General features: G+C 42.7%; 1 protein-coding gene across 1 annotated transcript in view; it reads right to left on the bottom strand.

Moving 5' to 3' along the window:
* Window positions 1–15,520: 15,520 nt before the first annotated feature.
* SAMD8 (sterile alpha motif domain containing 8) overlaps window positions 15,521–20,184 on the bottom strand; it is a 60,410-nt gene continuing 55,746 nt past the window's right edge. Inside the window, exon 6 of the mRNA XM_036337188.1 lies at window positions 15,521–20,036. Within this exon, the coding sequence (XP_036193081.1) occupies window positions 19,732–20,036 (305 nt within the window). The 3' untranslated portion in view covers window positions 15,521–19,731. The remainder of the gene's footprint in view (window positions 20,037–20,184) is intronic.

The following is a 20,184-nucleotide window of genomic DNA, read 5'->3' as shown; positions in this document are numbered from 1 at the left end:
TGCTGAAGGGTCCACATCCAAGGTGGCTCCCCGACATGGCTCCTGGCAAGGAGCTGCAGTTCCTCACCGCGTAGCTCTCCCCAGAGGGCTGCTGGAGGGTCCTCAGGACATGGCAGCTGGCTTCTCCCAGACCAGGTGACCCGGAGAGAGACTGAAGCCATAATGTCTCCTATGTTCCAGCCTCAGAAAGCATTTCTGCCTCATTCTACGGGTAAGAAGTGAGTTACTAAAACCAGCCCACATTCGAGAGGAGAGGAATTAGGCTCTGCCTTTTGAAGGGAGTGTCAAAGAATTTGTGGGTATATTTTAAATCACCACAGTCGGTGCTCTCTAGTCACATTATTTACATTTCTCCCAAAATACACTAACTCTCTCCCAAAACCTCCAGCCTTTATAGCATCAGCAAGAGGCTTCTCAGGTGTAGTTCCTTTTAAAAAAAAATTGATCTCAGAGAGAAAGAGAGAGGGAGAGAGAGATAGAAACATCAATGAGGAAAGAGAATCATCAATTGGCTGCCTCCTGCACAACATATATATAAAAGCCTAAGTGACCATGTGACCAGTAGCTATGATGCGAACTGACCACCAGGGGGCAGACGCTCAATGCACAGACATGGAACATGGAACAGACTGATGAATCTCGGAAGGGGAGAGGGGGGAGGACGGGAAGAGATTAACCAAAGATCTTATATGCATACTAGAGGCTTGGTGCACGGATTCATGCACCGGTGGGGTCCCTCCGCCTGGCCTGCGGCGATCAGGTTGAAACCAGCTCTCTGACATCCCCCAAGGGGTCCCGGATTGCGAGAGGGCACAGGCCAGGCCAAGGGACCCCACCGGTGCATGAATGCATGCACTGGGCCTCTAGTATAAATATATATATTTAAGAACTGCTTCAAAAGGGGAGACAGATCTTCTACATCCAGATATGGAGAGGTGGGCATGGGCCTTGGAGTGTAGGTTCCCTTGGCCCTGCAGACTCCTCACCCTGTAGGAATAGGCAAAGACTGAGAAGAGTTAAAGTGGGGCCCTCTTGCCCAGGTCTAAGGGCAATACTGGATCTAGGGCCTGGGAATCTTCATGCAAATGAAACAAACATTCAGATGAGATGAGAGCGAGGGGACTGTAAGCCATGGTTATGGTTAGAATGTGCTGGAATGTAAGATTTAGCAGTGGAGCATTCTGGGTGGTGAGTAACCATGGAAGGGTGGAGGCGAAGTGAAGTTCACTGGAATTGAAATGCTCAAGGACGACAGGTGAGGCTAGGCTGTTGCAGCAGCCTCCTGCACGTACATTGGTGGGATAGGCCCTGGTTGTTTCCAGGGATACTGCAGTCACTAGGATAACAGGTAGACAGGAAGACTGTGAGTCAGGTGCCAAAGTCCTCAGGGAACAGGAGTGACCAGGAAGCTAGTCATAAAGGAGGACAACAAGGACTGGGGAACCTTTTTCCTGCCAAGGGCCATTTGGATATTTATAACCTCATTTGGGAGCCACTCAAAATAATCAACTTAAAAATTAGCCTGCGATATGGGGTCAAACATTTAACGAATTCACCCCTAGTGCCTGGGCAGGCCCAGACCAAATGATTTTATGGGCTTTATACAGCCCGTGGGCCAGACACTCCCCACCCCTGAAGCAGAGGATGGTAGAACGGGTGGCATGAACCTCAGAGGAAGTGACTTTATAGGAGCGTGGAGGAGTGAAAGCAGCCACCCTTCCCATTCCCAGGTCCAGCCTCGGTGTTGGGGAGGCCGTGGAGAATGACCAGTCTTCCCTGGGATTCCATATCCACAGGGGAAGGTAGTTGTTGCGAAGGTGAGGAGAGTGGAAGAGCATTCAGTGGTGAAACGCGGGGTAGTTTGTTTACAATACAACGAGGTTCTAGAGGCACCGTAGGGCGGGGTGGCAGGAAGGGCGGCAGGAGGACAACCCAGGGAGAAGGAAGCACAGACTGCATTGGGGTGAAAGCTAAGAAGAGCACAGATGAATTCAGGGACTTAAACTGTATCTGGGGGAGTTGGGACACATGGCTGGGGGTGGGAGGCATCCTAGGATCAACTGGATTCAAAAGTCAAGCCAGTACGAGTGAAAAATCCCTGAAATTATGCATAAAGGACAATGCGCCTGGCTGTGCGCGTCAACTTTGAGCTGTCGTTCTTCAGAACAGGAAGCATGAAAACCACGGCTCTAGACTGTCAAACCCCAGCGGTGACCAGGGAGAAGGAGGAGCATTTAAAGCTCTCCAGATCACATGCAGGGTGGACTCCGTTCTGATTTAGTATTTAATACAGGGTGTCCCCAAAAATGTATAAACACTTATTAATTCCAATGGGTTAAATCTGAAAAGGAAGAAACACCAATGGAGCTGTCAGCTGCTAAAGCGTGTATGCATTTTGGGGGGACACCCTGTATGTGATGATTAAAGCCAATAGTGGAGTTAGACTTTAACAGGACACAAATGAAGTGCAAGTGCCATGCAGTTCCTTTCAATTGATAATCCAGTGGAGTGATTCTGGGCTGATGCAGATTCTGAGATAAAGCTGTTTATCGTCTAGTCACCTGTAACAACACTGGTGAAACGTGGCTTTGTTCCTTGAAGAAGCTCACACCTCCCTCTATGGGAAAGCTTAGCCCAAAGTGATGGGGAAAATGCAGAGAAGCTCCTGCTCAGGAAACTTCAGTGGCTCCCATTCGCTCACAGGACAAGGTCCCTGATAAAAGGAAGAGGGCCCATGACCCTCCGCTGCCTGCCATCTCAGCCATGCTTCCCCCTTGCCACCTGTGCTAAGTCGACTCACAGACTAGTCCCAACCCCCAGGCAGTTGGTGTCACTGCCTCTGCCTGTGCCACTCCTCCCACCTAGAATGCCATCGACTCCATCGTTTTGAGCTAAGTCCTCTGAATCCTTTTAAATCCCATCTGAAATGTACTCCCACCACAGTTTGTTCTGACTCACCAGCTACACAGTCGTTCTACCGCCTCTGAACTTCTATGGCATTTGTTCATTTGTGGGGTTTATTTCCTATTTTCCCAATGTTTTATTACAACAATTTTCAAATATACAGAAAAGTTGAAAGACTTGTGTATCTACTCATATATCTACTAAGTAGATTCAATAATTACCATTTTTCTATATTTGCTTTATCCCATATTTATCTATGTATCCATTCATCAATCCATCTTACTTTTTTAATGCATTTCAAAGCTAGTCACAGATATCAGTACACTTCACCCCTAAATACTTCAGCATGGCTATCATTAACTAAAGCTCAATATTTAGGTTTTTTAAAGTAAAATTTACATACATGTCATGTTTTTGTTTCTTAATGATTTGAGAGAGGTAGAGAGAAAGAGAAACATATGTTTTTTTAAAAAAGCCTTCTACCTTCTCTATCAAACTTTCTTTTTTCTTTTTTAAAGATTTTTTTTATTGATTTTGAGGGGGAGAGAGAGAGAGAGAGAGAGAGAGAGAGAGAGAGAATCACCCACATGAAAACAAAACACTGCATGCTCCCCACCGGGAATCCAGCCTGAAACCCAGGCTTGTGCCCTGACAGGGCATTGAACTGGCAACCTCTCAGTGCACGGAACAATGCCCAACCCACTGAGCTACACCATCCAGGGCTCAAATTCTTAATTGTGAGAACCATTTCTACCCCCATCCACCTCCCCACACAGTATCTAACAATGATGCCACTGGTGATGACAAACACAATACAAATAATCCTGGCTCACACACACCAGGCACTGCTCTAAACGCTGCATCTGCTTTATTTAATCCTTATAACAATCCTATGAAACAGTTACTATAAAGGTACCTGTTATACCTGTTGGATAAGAAATTCAAGCCTACGAAGATTAGGTGACTGGCCCGGGATGCACAGCTAGTTCTTTAAGTGGCGGAGAAAACATGGAAACCCAGCTTTGTCTGAGTCTAGGGCACAAGCTCTTCCCCACCATTCACATTGCCTCCCCATTGAGCCTTGAGGGTGACTAATCATGTTTATGGACCATTCACAGAGTCTCCTGCTTTGAACCATTCTTGTCATGGCCCATTAGCAGAGAACTTCAGAACTTTTCCTGTGAGCTTGTGGTGAGGGCATGAGCCTCCACAATGCAGATAAATGAGGGGAGGGAAGCTGGCTTCTCCAGACTCGTCACCGGGTCACAGCTGAGAATGTCTCATGACGCACATCCCAGGGCTGCCTGCGTCTGCTGTGCGGCTGCCCTGTCTCTGGGCCGGTGTGGGAGTCGGTGGAAGGAGGGAGCGGGAGAGTTCTGAGGCCTGGGAAGTCACAAGGGCAGCTTGGCCGGCAGCCACCTGGACACTCAGTACAGAGGGAAGCTGATGAGGAAGCCAGAGGGACAACGGGCCATTGTTTCTGGCCGTAGGAGGTTGGTCAGTTTGATACGGGGTGACCTACCGTCACTCCCAGAAACTTAAATTCTCCTGGACCTTAGTTGGAAGTCAAGCAGTTGGTTTTCAAATGATTCACATGCAATATCTGGAGCTTGGGGCAATCCTAGGGCTGGTTATGGCTGCAGGTAATTAGTGATTAACTTTGAGGGGCACGCTCTTGCTCCAATCTCCACGACGCATCACTGCCAGAGAGCACAACTCTGAGTGCATGGCTGCCCTCTTCAGAACCCTCCATAAAGCAACCCATGCACCGGGTTAAATACCGGTTAAAGCCCCCACAGTAGGGAGCCCAATGTTCTAAGCACAGAGTTTTACTGAATACTGATTGCATAGGGCTGTGGTCGGCAAACTCCGGCTCGCGAGCCACATGCGGCTCTTTGGCCCCTTGAGTGTGGCTCTTCCTAAGCCTTAGGAGTACCTTAATTAAGTGAATAACAATGTACCTACCTATATAGTTTAAGTTTAAAAAATTTGGCTCTCAAAAGAAATTTCAGTCGTTGTACTGTTGATATTTGGCTCTGTTGACTGATGAGTCTGCCAACCACTGGGCCATAGGGCATTAATAGAATTCACATGTATAGAAGGAGCTCTATAATCAAATAGGTCTGGGAACTGTTGGGTTAAATCAAGGCTAACCCGTTTCTTTAAGGGGAACTTCTCAGAGCTTTGAATTATTGTCCAGGGATAATCTCTGAGAGGAGAATGCAATATGCTCCAATTTTTTCAAGATGGATCTTGAGACAAGTGCTCCATAGAAAGTGTGCTAGCCCAAATGTCATTCTCAATATGGCCACCCTGAAATTTAATCCGTTCTTCTAAGCCTATTATGGCAGCCAGGAAAATGCAATGTTCACACCCGCTGCTGTGAGGAGCACACCACGCCCACCACTCCGGCTGTGTCCCTGGATCCAGGAAAGCCACACAGGCTGCTCCCAGCGGATGCTGAGCATGGCGGGGGTCCTCCTGCAGGCCCATCCCTGCAAAACGCAGGACTCCTTCGACAGGTGACCTTGGCCGACACTTTCTTACAACTGCATCTCACCTGAGACTCCTTGTACCCAATCTTGCCTCCTTCCTGTATCAAAATCTGAAGCTTCTCCCGCCTTTTCCCCTTTGCCCACCACAGGCATATTCTCAATCATCGCTTGCACATTTAATTCCATCTTAGCTGCCACTGCTCAGAGGACGTAAAACAGTGCACCTATCTCAGGTGTGTTTCCAAAGCCTTTCTCGATCCAGCGCCTCTAGGAGCTTCACGTCACTTCGATGGCGTCTGACTTTTTGTCTGCACTGGGAAGCCTCCTGGAACTGTAGGGAGGCTCATGGATTCTGGAAGAATCCCAAGGCTTGAAGCCCAACTCTGTCATAGCTGTATAACCCTAAGGAGGTTTCTCAACAAGCTATAAAATGGGGGATGATGCCACCATCTTGAAGGCTTGTAAGAATTAAATGAAATTTTACATGTAGCGCACAGAGCATGTAATAGGTGCTCAATAAACATAATGGCTATGAACATTTATAGTCATTTGTATTTTTCTACTCCCCTCCCCCCATCACATTATACACTCTTGAGGGTGGACAGTGTAATGGCCATTTGCAGAAGGAAAGGGGCATCTCAGAGAAGAGGGCCAGAAGAGCCAATCAGGAGAGCCAGCCAGTGGTACAGGCAATGTAAGTATTTAAAAAATATATGTATAAAACAGAAAATGTTTATGTTATATATATGTGTGTATATATCTATACATATACATATACATATACAGTACTTAAATATATGAAAGAACCATGATTTCAAAAATAACTGCCTAGAGGAGGGCCAGGAATCCCAAAGGTGCCTCTGGCCCTTTGCAGAGGTGGCACTAGTGCCCTGTCAAAACAACCTGGAAGAGCTATTTTCATAGTGAAAACCTAGCCAGGGTTGGGCAAACTTTTTGACTCGAGAGCCACAATGGGTTCTTAAACTGGACCGGAGGGCCGGAACAAAAGCATGGATGGAGTGTTTGTGTGAACTAATATAAATTCAAAGTAAACATCATTACATAAAAGGGTACGGTCTTTTTTTTCAATAGTTTTATTCATTTCAAACGGGCCGGATCTGGCCCGTGGGCCGTAGTTTGCCCACGGCTGACCTAGACCCAAGCTCAGTTCAGGGGTCAGGCCACCTTGGATTTAGGGTTTCCCATGGAGTCTGAGTTGGTGGGAGAAACGCAGCACAGCAGTGGTCTTTGCAGGAGGAAGCTACAGGAATTCCTAGGTCTTCTGCCTACATGCCCATGGCTCTGCCTCTGGGGAGGCTCAGGAAAGGATGGCGCCTGTCCCAGGAGCCTGACCCCGCTCTCCAATGGGAGGACAGACTTTCACACTCACCTCGGCTCTTCCCAAAGCCTCATTAGTTCCTTGACACCCCAGCTCCAGGAAATGTTAGCGAAGAGTAGAAGAGCCGTCACTGAAACAGATGCCTAGGGCCCTGGTTGGTGGCACAGACCAGCACGCTGATAACCTCTTTGCTCACCCAATAGGCAAGTGTGTTTGTGTTCAGCAAGGTGGCCTCCCCAGGTAACACCCTTTCTTTCTACCAGGATGAACCTCCATGACCAGTCTGTGTTTTCCTTCACTTAAGGCCCGTATACCACAGGAAAACACCATGGGATATGATATGTGCATATTTTGAGGGGAAGTTTGGGAGGGGTGCCTGTTAAGAGTCAGTCAGGGCTGTTGCTACACCTCCCCAACAAAAAGTAAGAAAGCTACCACGCTGATGAGGTTCAAATCTAGAGGCTAAACTGCATCGGGAACACCTCCTTCCTCTCATCCAAAACAGCATCAGTTTTCTCTGAGTTTCCAGCAGTTTTATGAGACAAGCTACAAAGACACACCATTTGAATGAATCAGTTTGCTCTCTGCACTGCCGACGACTTCGAGTTAATGCAGATGAACTAGATCCAACTGGCAAGAATTGGTTTGACCAAATCATAAAGCACATTAAAAGAAATCCAGCTTTATTACCTTCAGGAATCTAGTGGAACTTATTAATAAATTGCTCTCGGCAGAGGTCTTAAGGGAAATCCGTTTTAATGAACAGATGAGAGTATTTTCTAATTCAGTCCATCAATTGGTTATATGGGAAGGGTTACTTGTCAGGTGCTTAGTTACTTGAAATGCTTACTCTTGTTTATATCACAGTATCTTAGTTGGACAAACCCTGTATTTATAAATGGCATAAAAAAAACCTATCCAACTTGTCATTCCTTCAAAATGAGTGAAGTCCCAGTGAATGGTGCAATAGCTCTGTTAGCATGAAATCAAGTCCCTGAACTCATCACCCAGAAGGAGCAATCAGGTTCTGTGTGGACTATTCTTCCCGCCAGGGGCAATCCCATTCTTTCAGATTTTGTGACACATGTTGCTTCCTCTCTCACTTTCTTCAACAAATATTTATTGAGCAACTAGTATGTGTCAGACACTGGCCTGGAGACTAATTACATATCAACAATCTCCCTGTCGAGAAAGGGAGACAAACATAAACAGGTCTTGTAAAGTGCTGTTGGTGCAAGGATTGCTAAACCAACGAAGGACGGTGGAGTTACGAGGAATCAGTTCAATCTGAGAGCATCAGAAAGGCCTCATAGTTTAACAGATTTTTAAAAACGGAGGAGGTGTTTGTGCAGCAGACAAGGAGGGCCAGGGCAAGGGCAGCACATAGGAAAGATGCCAGGCATCCTACAGCATGGCATGCTGCGCAAACTGCAAAGATGGCAAGAATGGAAATGACAACAGATGGATGTTAGGGGAGGAGGTAGCAGGGACAGAGGTTACCTAGCAGGGCCAGGCTGCAGAGGTCACCTGAGGCCAGATCACAACCTACCACCGACTGTACCTGCTCAGGTTCTACCTCCTTCTTGAAATTACAAGCATAACATGATAATCGTATAGAGTCCAGGTCAAGGGGACCATGGACTGCCTGTCCTCAGTACTGGGCCCACAACTGCAGTATACATAGGACGATGGTGACAAACTAGGGGACATCAGTGAAGTGGAAGGGGGTGGGGTAAATCTGGTCCCTCTTACTTCATTTTGGCCACAGGCACAAGGCTAACTTTATGATCACTTTTTTAAAAAACTAAAGATTACTCATTCTTTAAAACTGATTTTAGAGAGAGAGAAAGGGAGAGAGAAACATCAGTTTGTTGTTCCACTTATGTATGCATTCACTGACCAGGGATCGAACCCACGGCCTTGTTGTATTGGGACAGTGCTCTAACCAACTGAGTCACCGGGCCAGGGCTGTGATTTTTATTTTTTTTTATTTTTAAAATTGATTTTGAGAGAGGAAGGGAGAGGGAGAGAAACATCAATGTGAGAGTGAAACATCAATTGCCTGCCTCCTGCTTGCCCCTACCTGGAATCAAACCTGCAGCCTTTGGGTGCACAGGATGACACCCACTGAGCCACGCCCAACAGGGCAGGTTGTGATTTCTAAACTGAACATTTTTGAAAGCCTCTGTGTTGGTCCACTTAGTCTTAGGCAAAGCCAAGTGAGAATGCACCAGTGACTCACCAGCAAGACTGCATGTAAAATACAATAACCTCAGAGCCAAGACCAGACTCATGGAAACAGACTCAGGACAGTATGGAGCTGGATATTAGCCAAAAAGGCTGGAAAACCACACTCTCACTCTTAAAGAAGTACAGCCAGGCCTCTCACGATATATAGACCAATGGGAAGGGGTTTTAGAAATAAAAATGTTAGGTATATCAGTTACCTATTGCCACCTAACAAACTACACCAAAACGTAGTGGCTGAAAACAATTTATGTCTATGATTCTGCACATGGACCGGCCAGTTCTTTTCCTGGTCTTCCTTGGGCTTGTTCACACAGCTGGTGGGGCAGCTGGGGACTGGGCTCAGCTGGGATACCTTGATCAATGAGAACAAACTATTTCATCAGGGTAGCTAGGTCTCTCTCATCTTAGGGCCAGTGGTCACTTAGGATTCAGAATATTGCCAACTGCTTTGTGAATTGGTGCGTTATCTGCTCCTGAATTTCTTGATAGATCTAGTTCTGGCCACCACAGAAGCAAGAGTTCAAGATGGAGTGGGGGAAGGGAAAAGCTGTCCCTATTCACAGATGATGAGATTATCTACAGCAATGTAAAAAATCCTGGGGTTGTCTACAACTACGTAAAAAATACCAAGGAATCTACAAAAGAACTTCTAGAACTAATACATGAGTTTGGCAATGTCACAGGATAAAAGCTCAGAGTCCAACTGTATTTCTGTATACTAGCTATGTGCAATTGGAAACCAAAATTAAAAGATGAAATGGGGCGGGGAGTGTATAAAAAAGCTAAGCAGGATACTCAGGTAATTATTTGTGTAAAGCTTAATTTACAGAGTACTTCCCCAACCCTCTACAGAAGCCAGGAGGGAGCCAGGAAGCTTTCGAACGAACGCCTGCATTCTCACTCCACCCCATTCTGAAACGCCCTTAAGAGAAGGTGCCTCAGACACATTGAAAGGTTCTTCAGGTGGTTCTGATCACCTCCGGATAGAGAAGGAATCTGACGGGGGTATCAGCATCGCCCGGGAACCTGTTATAAATGAAAATTCCTTCTGCCCACAGACTCAAACTCAGGAGGTAGGGTTTGGAGCTATGCTGGAACAGTCCAGGTGATTCTGATGTGCACACTATGCTTTTTTCCAAAGGGCAACTGGTGTAGTGCCCAAGTGACCAAGGCGTGCAGGCTGCTGGAGGCTTATAGCACCCTCTGCTGGTGCCCATCTACAAAGGCCAACTTCAACAAAATAAAAAACACACAAACCCGCCCCCCCCCCCCCCCCCAACTCTAACTGGATTGCCAGCCTGTGGATTTCTTTTTCAAGTCAGTTAAAGTTGAGAAAAAAACCCTGTTTCCTATTACGTCCACAGCTGCCTCCCTCCACCACAGCATTTCTGAGATCATGGTGCTTTCTCTTTGGCTCCGAGGCAGCTGTCATTTCCTTGCTCATCCCTCATTCTTCCAAGCTCCTAAATAAAGAGCCCAGAAGAGCTTGATGAAGCGTTCAGGGATAACAGTCTCTAAGGCCAGGCCAGGGGCCCACACAGGAAGTGAGTGGATAAGGCTTCTGCGCCTTAGCCTAACCATGTTGTTACTCTAGTCTAGCAGCTAGTGTGTGTGTGTGTGTGTGTGTGTGTGTGTGTGTGTGTGTGCAGCTAGAGTCTAGCTGCAATGGAGAGTCACAAAACCAAAATCTCTCAGTGGTTTCCTATAACAATTAAAGCAAAATCTAGTCCTTATCAGGACCTGTGAGGCCTGCATGATTGGAGGTTTGGCTACTTCTCTTTCACTGTCCAATCACTTTCCCTTGCTCACTTAAGCCAAAGTGGCTTCTTGTCTGTGGAACTTGCCAAACCGGTCCCAAAGGCTCGAGCACTTGCTATTCCCTCCATCCTTAGATATCCACATGGTTTCTCCCTCATTTCATTCAGGCCCCTGTGCAAATGTCACTTCTGCGGAAGGCCTTTTAGTACTGTCAGGTAGCAAGTGCTCCCTGTCATCACTCTCTATCCTTTTGTGTGTGTGTGTGTGTGTGTGTGTGTGTGTGTGTGTGTGAGAGAGAGAGAGAGAGAGAGAGAGAGAGAGAGAGAGAGAGAGAGAGAGAGAACACTATTTATGGCTACCTAAAGAGTCAATTCCCACCAGCCAAAGATCACCAGAAGACATGGTTGTTGTGGCTCAGTTGGTTGGACATCATCCTGTGCACCAAAGGGTTGTGGTGCTATTCCAGTCAAGGCACATGCCCAGGTTGTTGGCTCCGTCCCTGGTAGGGGGTGTGCAGGAGGCAACAGATGGTTGTTCTGCTCTCACATTGATGTTTCTCTTTCTCTCTTCCTTCCTCTCTCTAAAAATCAATTTTAAAAAATATTTTTAAAAGAAACACAAAGGAGCACACAGTAAGTTTTTTAAATTAAACTTTTTGCAGCAAGAAAAACGAAACACCAAGGAGAAGAGTGGGGAATCTCAGTAAGAGGGTATTAGCATGGGCTTGTACAGGTCTTGGGCTTGTGTTAGGTGATTTTTACAGAGGGTTCAAGAAAACAAAGAAGTGGGTGCTATTCTGATTGGGTATTTTCAGAAAGTTGTGGCAATTCAGTGTCTGAGTTCCATGTATTAATTGGTAGAGAGGGGCGTATGCTTATTTTTGTCTTGCAGTATCTGATTAGGCTGATGCACATGAAGATGGTCCCTCACGGCCATGTAATCTTCTTCAGCTGATGTTGACATTCTAAAGCACTGTTTATGTCAGTAGGGGACACCGCTGTAATGAGGCCAACTATTCGGCGCCTGTCAGGAATGCTTTTCCTTTCTCATATGTTTATTGTCTAGAAAGTAAGCTCTCAGGGCAGGGACTTGGTTTTGCTTACCACCGATGCACCAATAGTGGCCTGGCATATAGTAGGTGCTCAATAAATGTTTGCTAAACATTCTTTCAAAACACCTTTCAACCTCAAGTCCTACACATCTACAATGGAGCCCTATATCTGCGACAGGTAAATCAGATCCTTGGACTGTTTCAGAGGTGATGGCAGAGCCAAGCGTGCTGGTGGGCAGACCTTTCATAGAACTTTAAACAGGGAGAGCAACTGAGTCCTCCAGACTCTCCCTTACTAGTAGACTAGACAGGATTTAGCTTCCTTCAAATGCCAGGGAAGACAATTAGAAAAAAACCCAAAACCACTACTCTCCAATGGCAAGGAATGACCAAGTTAAAGATTATACCACAAATAAAATGGGAGAAACATTCTTGATCTGTTATCTTCCTTTTCCGTTTGACATCTTAGTCAGATGTGTTTTTAACAAAATGTATGACATACTAGTAGTCTGCTATTCAGTTAAACCTCCTGAAACATTCGCATACCAATAAAGTTGTCAATATTCCACTCACTTATGTAGAAAGGGAATTAGGATACCATTTTAAAACCCGTAAGATTGGCCAAAATAAGAAAATTCAGTAATACATTATTTTGACAGTGGTGTGGATTAACAGGAAAACTCATACATTGTTAGTGGAAAATAAATTGGTACAACTTCTATTGAAGTCAATCTGACAAAAATTTTTATTTTATTTTAAATTGTATTGATTTGAGAGAGAGAGAGGGTAATGGAGAGAGAGAAAAACATCAATTTGTTGTCCCACTCCTTTATGCATTCATTGGTTGATTCTTGTATGTGCCTTGACCAGGGATCGAACCCACAACCACCTTTAGCAATTTATTCTGCAGATAAACTTGCACACATGCAAAGTAACAGGAGGCAGCCCATGAATGAATGATTCTCTCTCTTCATTATGTTTCCATCTCTCTCTTCCTCTCTGAAATCAATAAAACAATATTTTTAAAAATTAACAATTTTTTAAAGGAGTAATAATCATAGGCACCACTGGAATCAATAGAGAAGAAAATCCAGAGTCCCGCCTGGACACTTAGGCTTATCAAACTTCTGCACGTGAGATTTTCAACTGTGTTGAAGTCCATCACATTGCATTACCACTGCCAAAATGCTCTGCAGCTAAGCCTCCAAAATCAGTCTTCGTGGAAAAATAGAATCAAATTTCATGTACGATGACGTCTTATTGATGAAGGCTGCTGATTAGTCTGTATCAAAAAGCCATTAGGTATAGGTATTCTCCTTAGAGTGGGATCTAGGACTCTTCAGGCTGGAAAATGAACAGGCCATGGTGGTTTGTATTTCTGGCTCTCACGGGAGCTCTGAGCTGAGAGCACATAGCATTTAAATATCACGCTCAGAGGCCTCTGAGCTAGCATCTGGCCTTCTTCAAAATTAGAGCGAGCTGAGGGTGACACAACTGAGCTCCTCTGAGGCATTATATTACCCCAACATCCTCCTCAAGTCTCCAACAGGGCCGGCTCCCACCCCACTTCATGCCTGGCAGCCCAGCACTCCAACAGGTGGGCTAGGTGCACAACCACAGAGACAGTGCCGGACACAAGGTATGCTATATGTCCTAGATTCATATCACACCACCTAGTAGCAGGTGGCAGCTCATTTATGTTGTCTTGATCTTCCTTGACTGGGGGCAAAGGCCTCTATAAGCTACTCCTAGTCCTGGTTCCTTGACCTACTATCTTGGGGTCTCTAGCCTTCCCTTCATCTCCAGTGATCTTTTGTGTACTTTCCACCATCTTCTCTCTCTGACTTATGCTTCTGCCCTTTACCAATTCCTATTTTATAGAACTACTTATACTTGTCTCTATAATTTAGATCCTGGCAACAGGCATTCCCAATGCTTCTATTTATAATATAATCAAACACATACTCCATCAACAGTTCCTTAATACATACACAAATAAACCAAATTTTTGCATGAAAATTAGAGCTCTCTAAGCTTTTCAGTGTCCTCATGAATTATCCTTCTGGAAGGGCTCAGCTTAAGTTTCATGAGTTTAGTGAATTCTCCTTGGACCCTCAGTTCCCAGTGAGCCTCCCTTAATCTCTCCAGGTACAGTGAAGACAATAAATTTGTTTACTGCCTCAGTTGTTTCCAAACATTTCCTTCCCCTGCCCTCAATCTTCCCCACCCCCACCCCCCCAAAGGGAAGGCTTATTAGGAAAGCCAAATATGTAAAACACCAACTCTAGAAGAAAATGGTACAAGCTCCACCTCCCTTCCCCTACCCCTAAAGATGTTTAACCAAGGAGTTTAAAAACTACTGGTCTAGCTCTAGCTGGTTTGGCTCAGTGGATACAGCGTCAGCCTGTGGACTGAAGGGTTCCAGGTTTGATTCCTGTCAAGGGCACATGCCAGGGCTGCAGGCTCTATCCCCAGTAGGGGGCGTGCAGGAGGTAGCCAATCAATGAATCTCTGTCATCATTGATCTCTCTCTTTTCTCTCTTCTCTCTTCTCTCTCTCTCTCTCTCTCTCATTCCTCTCTGAAATTAATAAAAAACAAACAAAAGAACTACTGGTCTATTCCATCAATGAATGTTGTTAGCTACCTTTTTATGTCATCTTCCTGGCTAGATTATTAATTCCCTGGGGGCACTATTTTATTGACCTAAATTTAACTACGATTTCAGCAACATGCACCAGGTACTAGGCCATTAAAGTTCAGTACTTTTATAATTTGCCCCTTAATACCTCTGAGGTAGGCATCTCACTACCTACCATTTCACATATAAGGTTAAGTGGGGCTGGAAGAAATGGCCCAATTTACTCAGTGGCAGAGATGTAACTCAGACCCAAGTCCTCAAGAGTCTAAATCCAGTGCATTTTGTGTTTTTAATCCTCACCCGAGGATATTTTTTCCATTGATTTTTAGAGAGAGTGGAAGGGATGGGGAGAAACATCGATGTGAGAGAGACACATTGATTGGTTGCCTCCCGCATGCATCCTGACCACAAAGGCACGTGCCCTTGACTGGAATCGAACTCGGGACCCTTCAGTCCGAGAGTTGACGCTTTATCCACTGAGCCAAACAGGCAAAAGACTCCAGTGCATTTTCTATTCCACCAAACAGCCTCTAGGTCTGTTCTGGACTATTCTTTTCTAGAGTTCCTGAGAGAAGACCAGAGAGGCTACAGTTAGTAGTAATCATGAAGACAAGTTCAACCATGGATTAAGCTCATATGGTCCTGGACCTGTACAATGCTTAGCGTCCCAGCCACTCCATGATTGTGGGCTATAGGGCTATCCCTAACAACTTTCCCCTTGTCTTTCTAACTGACCTGAGGGGATGATGGTATCCTCCTATATAATCTCATCTAAATCGAATAAAAAACAAAAACTTTCATGTGTCCAGGAATAAGTAGATATTTGCTTCCCTTCCCTCCCTCTCAACTTAATCTACAATTTTTCTAATACCCTCAGGACGATCACTTTTCTTTCCTAGTGTACAGAAAAGGAAGGGGAAAGGGAAAACAGCTTATCTAATGAACAACTAAGAATTAGAAAATGTCAGGGATGAGATACATTAGGATTTAAAGTTGCAGGGCCCAATCATTTGCAAAAATAAAATTCACTGTATAAGAAAATAGGCCAGCTGCATTAACAGTGCAAAGACAAAGAAGAGACTAATTCAACTTTCAAATGTTTTATTTTTAGTGTTTTAAAACTTTTTAATAGAACAAAGATATAAAATAATATATATTAGTTAAATCTGGATTTAATTTAGAATCAAGATATTTACTTATATACAATACTGTGCTTCAAGGTATGGCTACCACAGGAATTTTCACATCTTCAAGTAATACTAGTTTTTCTGTGGATAGGGTGACATTTAGGTAGAATTCTTGAAACAAAACATGCTCACTTTAATTCAAGCTAATTTTGTGCCCCCAGTTATGTACCAGTTTCCACTTCCTTTTTTTTCATATTAGAAATACTTTAATTGTCCTAACAATCCATAGATTCTCTGAGTAAAAAATTATTAAAACTAAGCATTTTTAAGATGACATTACTGATAACATTGCTTGGTTATGTTCAGACAACTCAGTAGTTCAGATTGAAACAGACCTGAAATAACAATGAAATTAACAGAGTCCTCCTTCTCTCTCCATATGCTTAAACATGGAGTACACTGAATAAAAAGTCCTTTGGTTAATTTAGGGTAAAACATACTCTAACAATCAACTTTTTTGGTAGCTGAATTATGGCTTATAAATTTCACAGATATTTTTATTGAACTTGATGCAAAATAACGGCCATGGTTTAGCTACTTGAAATTAGTGGCATTTGCTGGGTGTGAGGGGTAGGCAAGAAGGGGACCAAAACCAATTTCCATAGAAATGTCAGCCATTCAAAGCCACTCAGAGACAGAAAGGGGGAAAAGGAATCTTAACCTCTTTCCTTTTTCATTGGTCACCTGTAGCAGCCTGACTTTGCTGTTACCAACAATTCTCCTCTATAGAAGTACACGGGAAATCTGGGCTAACCTTTTTACAATTGCAAACTGTCTTAACTGCCAAGTACAGATGGCATTAAAACTGGCATGCCTTGTTGGCTTTGCAACTATCTAAATGAAACAAACACTGTTTAAGAAAGCGATTGAACTATTCTAAAAGAGAGCTTTCATGTCTCAAATGTCTGCATACCTTAAAGAACTATTACTACAATTACCTTTGGTAAGGGATAACTTAAGTCTACAAAAAGACTATCAAAGAATTAAATTTATTAGATCAGAGTGTTTAAAACAAGAATATAGTTAATTTTCCCAAGCATGTTGGAATTAGAATCCTTAAAATAAAGTTTACTATGCAACTAATGATGAAATTGCCTTTTGCTGAATCCAGTCAAAGCAGGTTAGTGTTATGAATATGACTCTGAATACATAAACACTTTCCAAACAGATGTTCCTAAAACAGACTGTTTCCTAGCAGCTATAAAAGCTTTTGGCTCCTCTGTTCTCCATTTACAAATCACAAGATTTTGGAATTCTAACAACAACCAGGCAGGTACAGGGTAGAGAAGAATGCCACTTGCCGTGTTGGTTACACTACCAACAGAGCTCTTAGTCAATGGCTTCTTTCATGTGAACAGTTCACACTTATCAGCTGACTGGTTCTAAGGCTAAACTCAGTGCCTTCTGGTTTAAAAGGATACTACTAATAAACCGACCCAGCATATGAAAGTTGTTTTTACCCTAGCCATTCTGGCCACAGAGAACTATGGAGAGGATAGGCATATTGAGAGTTCTGCAGCATAGCAACAAAGGTTCCTCCCAAATTATTTGGTGATAACAGTAAACTTGCCTTCTTCAAATTATCCTACTCCCTATGAACTTCAATTCCCTTTTCAGTAACACTGCCCAGTATAGACTTTAAAAAAAAGAAAGGTAGATCATGCTGTCCCAGGAACATAGGAAATGCATCAAAGACTTTGCATATACCTCCAGTTTGCACCCCAAACCAAAACTTTCTTGGTTCCTTCTACACTGAGGTCTCAAGTGTTTAATGATGTAAGCCTCTCACTAGTCTAAAACTGAAGAACCTAGTAAAGGTAAAAAAAAAAATATGTAGATCTAAAGCATGTAGCTTCTCTACCTAGCCACATTCACAACTAACATGTAAATGTAAATACCATCTCAACTAGTTTAGATTTTACCAAGAAAAAAAAAAAAGGACAAAAATCTGGAAATTTTTGGACAAACAAAAAGTTTCAAAAATATAGGTTTCATATTAAGAGGAAAAAACACGGAAAAGAATTTTGTCACAAAGTTTTCCAAGAAAGAGGTTTGGAGATGACTGATTTATGTAAACACTGCCTTGTAATAGTTATAGAAATAAATTATAAGTTTAGCTTACCTTTTCCTCAAAACAGATTTGATAAATACAAGGTCTAAAGTTATTTTACAATCCTTACTGCCATCAGCTGTTAGGCACTCTCAATGTCTATAGCTCTGCAAATCAGTTGCAATTTATTCTTTCTATTTTGTTCTAGAATAGAATCCATATGAAGGAAATAAGACTGATGGTAGGAAACTTACCATTAAGTAGCTACTTAACATTCTTGACTTAATGTTGCCACAAATTTTTTCCAAACATTTTTTCAAAAGCCATATCAGTCCCTCCAAAGCTAAAGAAAAAATGACAGTATCACATCTTTTGACTGGGTCAAATTCCCCTGACTGGCAAAGGACACATCCTTCAACCTTCATAATTATGCAATTTCCTTAGATGAAATATTGGCATTTTTGTCCCTAGCATGTAATAGAATCAACAATTTAAGATATTATAAGACGCTTTTGAATGATATTTGAAAGCATAATAAAATAAATTGCCTTGTGCTGTTTCTCAAGTGGGAATAAAAAGTTATGTTTAGAGCAGACTCAAACTGGGATCATGCAGCACTGGCTAAAACTTGTTCGAATAATATTCCTTTCCTGCCCAATCCAGTTGGGATCCTCTGTAGCTTATACAAGGTGGGATTATAACTCAAAGTGCAAAAATAAGATATTTCAACCAATAAGAACCAGGCTCCTGATAAGTAGCCTAATTTTAGACCTCAATATGCCAGCACCTTTTCTAACGCCTTGTTTTAAAATGGAATGTAAAAACTACACAATTAATATTCTAAGTGGCGAAGCTCATCAATTCCAATCCCACAACCATCCTACTGTCATAACTACTCTATAAAATCATTTAAAAAGTGAAGTGACAGATGTTATTTGAGGTCAAATTATATAAGGTACTAAATTTCTAGTGTTGTAAATAGCAACTAAGTTATATCTCTTCCTAATTGCCAAATTAAGACTAAATAGAAAGAATGTATGTACACAATTGTATTTAAAATATAAAAAAAAACAATAAAACCTTTCATATCCAAATATGTCTGTGGCCAAGAATGAGACATTTCAAAGCCCAAAAAGTTATACTATGCTCACAACCTGTTATAAATTTCTTTTCAGAAAGAGAAAAAATATTTTTGCATGCATATCTCCATACTCAAGGACATAAGAACTTTATCTAATGTCTGGTAAACACCCCACTGTTTTGCTCATTAAATAACATCATTAAAAAGCATAAAACTGGACTGCCATCTTACTAACAGCTATAGCACAAAGTTATTCCAGGTAGCTGCGTCACTAAAATTCAGCCAATTCTATTTTTATGGATGCAGTTATTTTCCCTCATGAGTTTATGATCATACTGAACCCTCAGAACAAAACAGGAACTGCATCTTTCGTTGCATCTTTGGTGAAAAATGCCTGTACTATATTTGTACTCTATCACCACATGTATGGCCCCTTTCTCTTCTTGTTTCAGGCATCCTAGTATGTTCAATATACTTTTCTTAAAGTCAAAATTATGTTAATAAAACTGATTACTTTCCAGAATTGTATTTTTAAAAAGACACAGAGATTAACTCAAAGAACAAGTATTGTTCATTTGGTAGGGGCTTTTCCTTTGAAAATAATAAGAAACTTCAAAAAATATTATTTCTTGACTGGAATCCAACTTGAAATTAAAAAAAAAAAATCTTTCAATCAGCAAGTTCAAAATGCAAATACTCAACAGGTAAGGGTAACACCCTGACTTCAATCACATTACTTCTGCCTAAAGAGAAAAGGCAAAAAACATCTACTTAAGCTTTCTGTTCAAACAGATAGGGAAAGACTCTTAATGTTCCTTCATGCTTTCTATAATCACAGCCTTGCTCAGAACAGGGAACTTTGTCAACATAAAAGCCAAAAAGCAAGGCATCCAGGTACAACCTAGGGGAGAAAGCAAAGTTACTCACTTTCAAGAACTACTGTATATTTAATCACGAGCCCATAACAAAGGTAGTCTTCATCCAATTAGTCTTTTCATTATTGTTGGCTTTGAAAATGGCCAACAATATTCATTAGGTACTGTACCATTAACATTACATTCAAAAAAAGAAAACATGGGAAACCAAATTCTCGCTCTCCTACTCTGCTGATATGCTCTGGTATTAGCTAGAGTATGGTAGTACAAAAAGAGTCTTGTCGTGATATAAAAGGCAATAAACACATCAATGGAATAATGTTCATGGGCAGCCAAAATGAAGAAGATTCCAAAGAGGTTGAGAACCCAGGATAAAGTGTGCAAGAAATTCCAGCTTCTTGGTGTATCTGGGAAAAGGACAGAAAGATCATTTTAAAACCACATTCCTTCCAATGCTTCTTAGACATGTTTCTTAGGTTAGTCTCCCATTCTTCATAGAACTTGGCACCCTTCCCACTGCCTCCTCTGCAGTTAGTCATCTAATATGCATAACCA

This window comes from Myotis myotis, unplaced genomic scaffold (assembly GCF_014108235.1).
Source record: "Myotis myotis isolate mMyoMyo1 unplaced genomic scaffold, mMyoMyo1.p scaffold_m19_p_15, whole genome shotgun sequence".
Lineage (NCBI taxonomy): Eukaryota > Metazoa > Chordata > Mammalia > Chiroptera > Vespertilionidae > Myotis > Myotis myotis.
The sequence above is the reverse complement of the archived record's forward strand: the minus strand, read 5'-3'. Positions and strand labels throughout refer to the sequence as shown.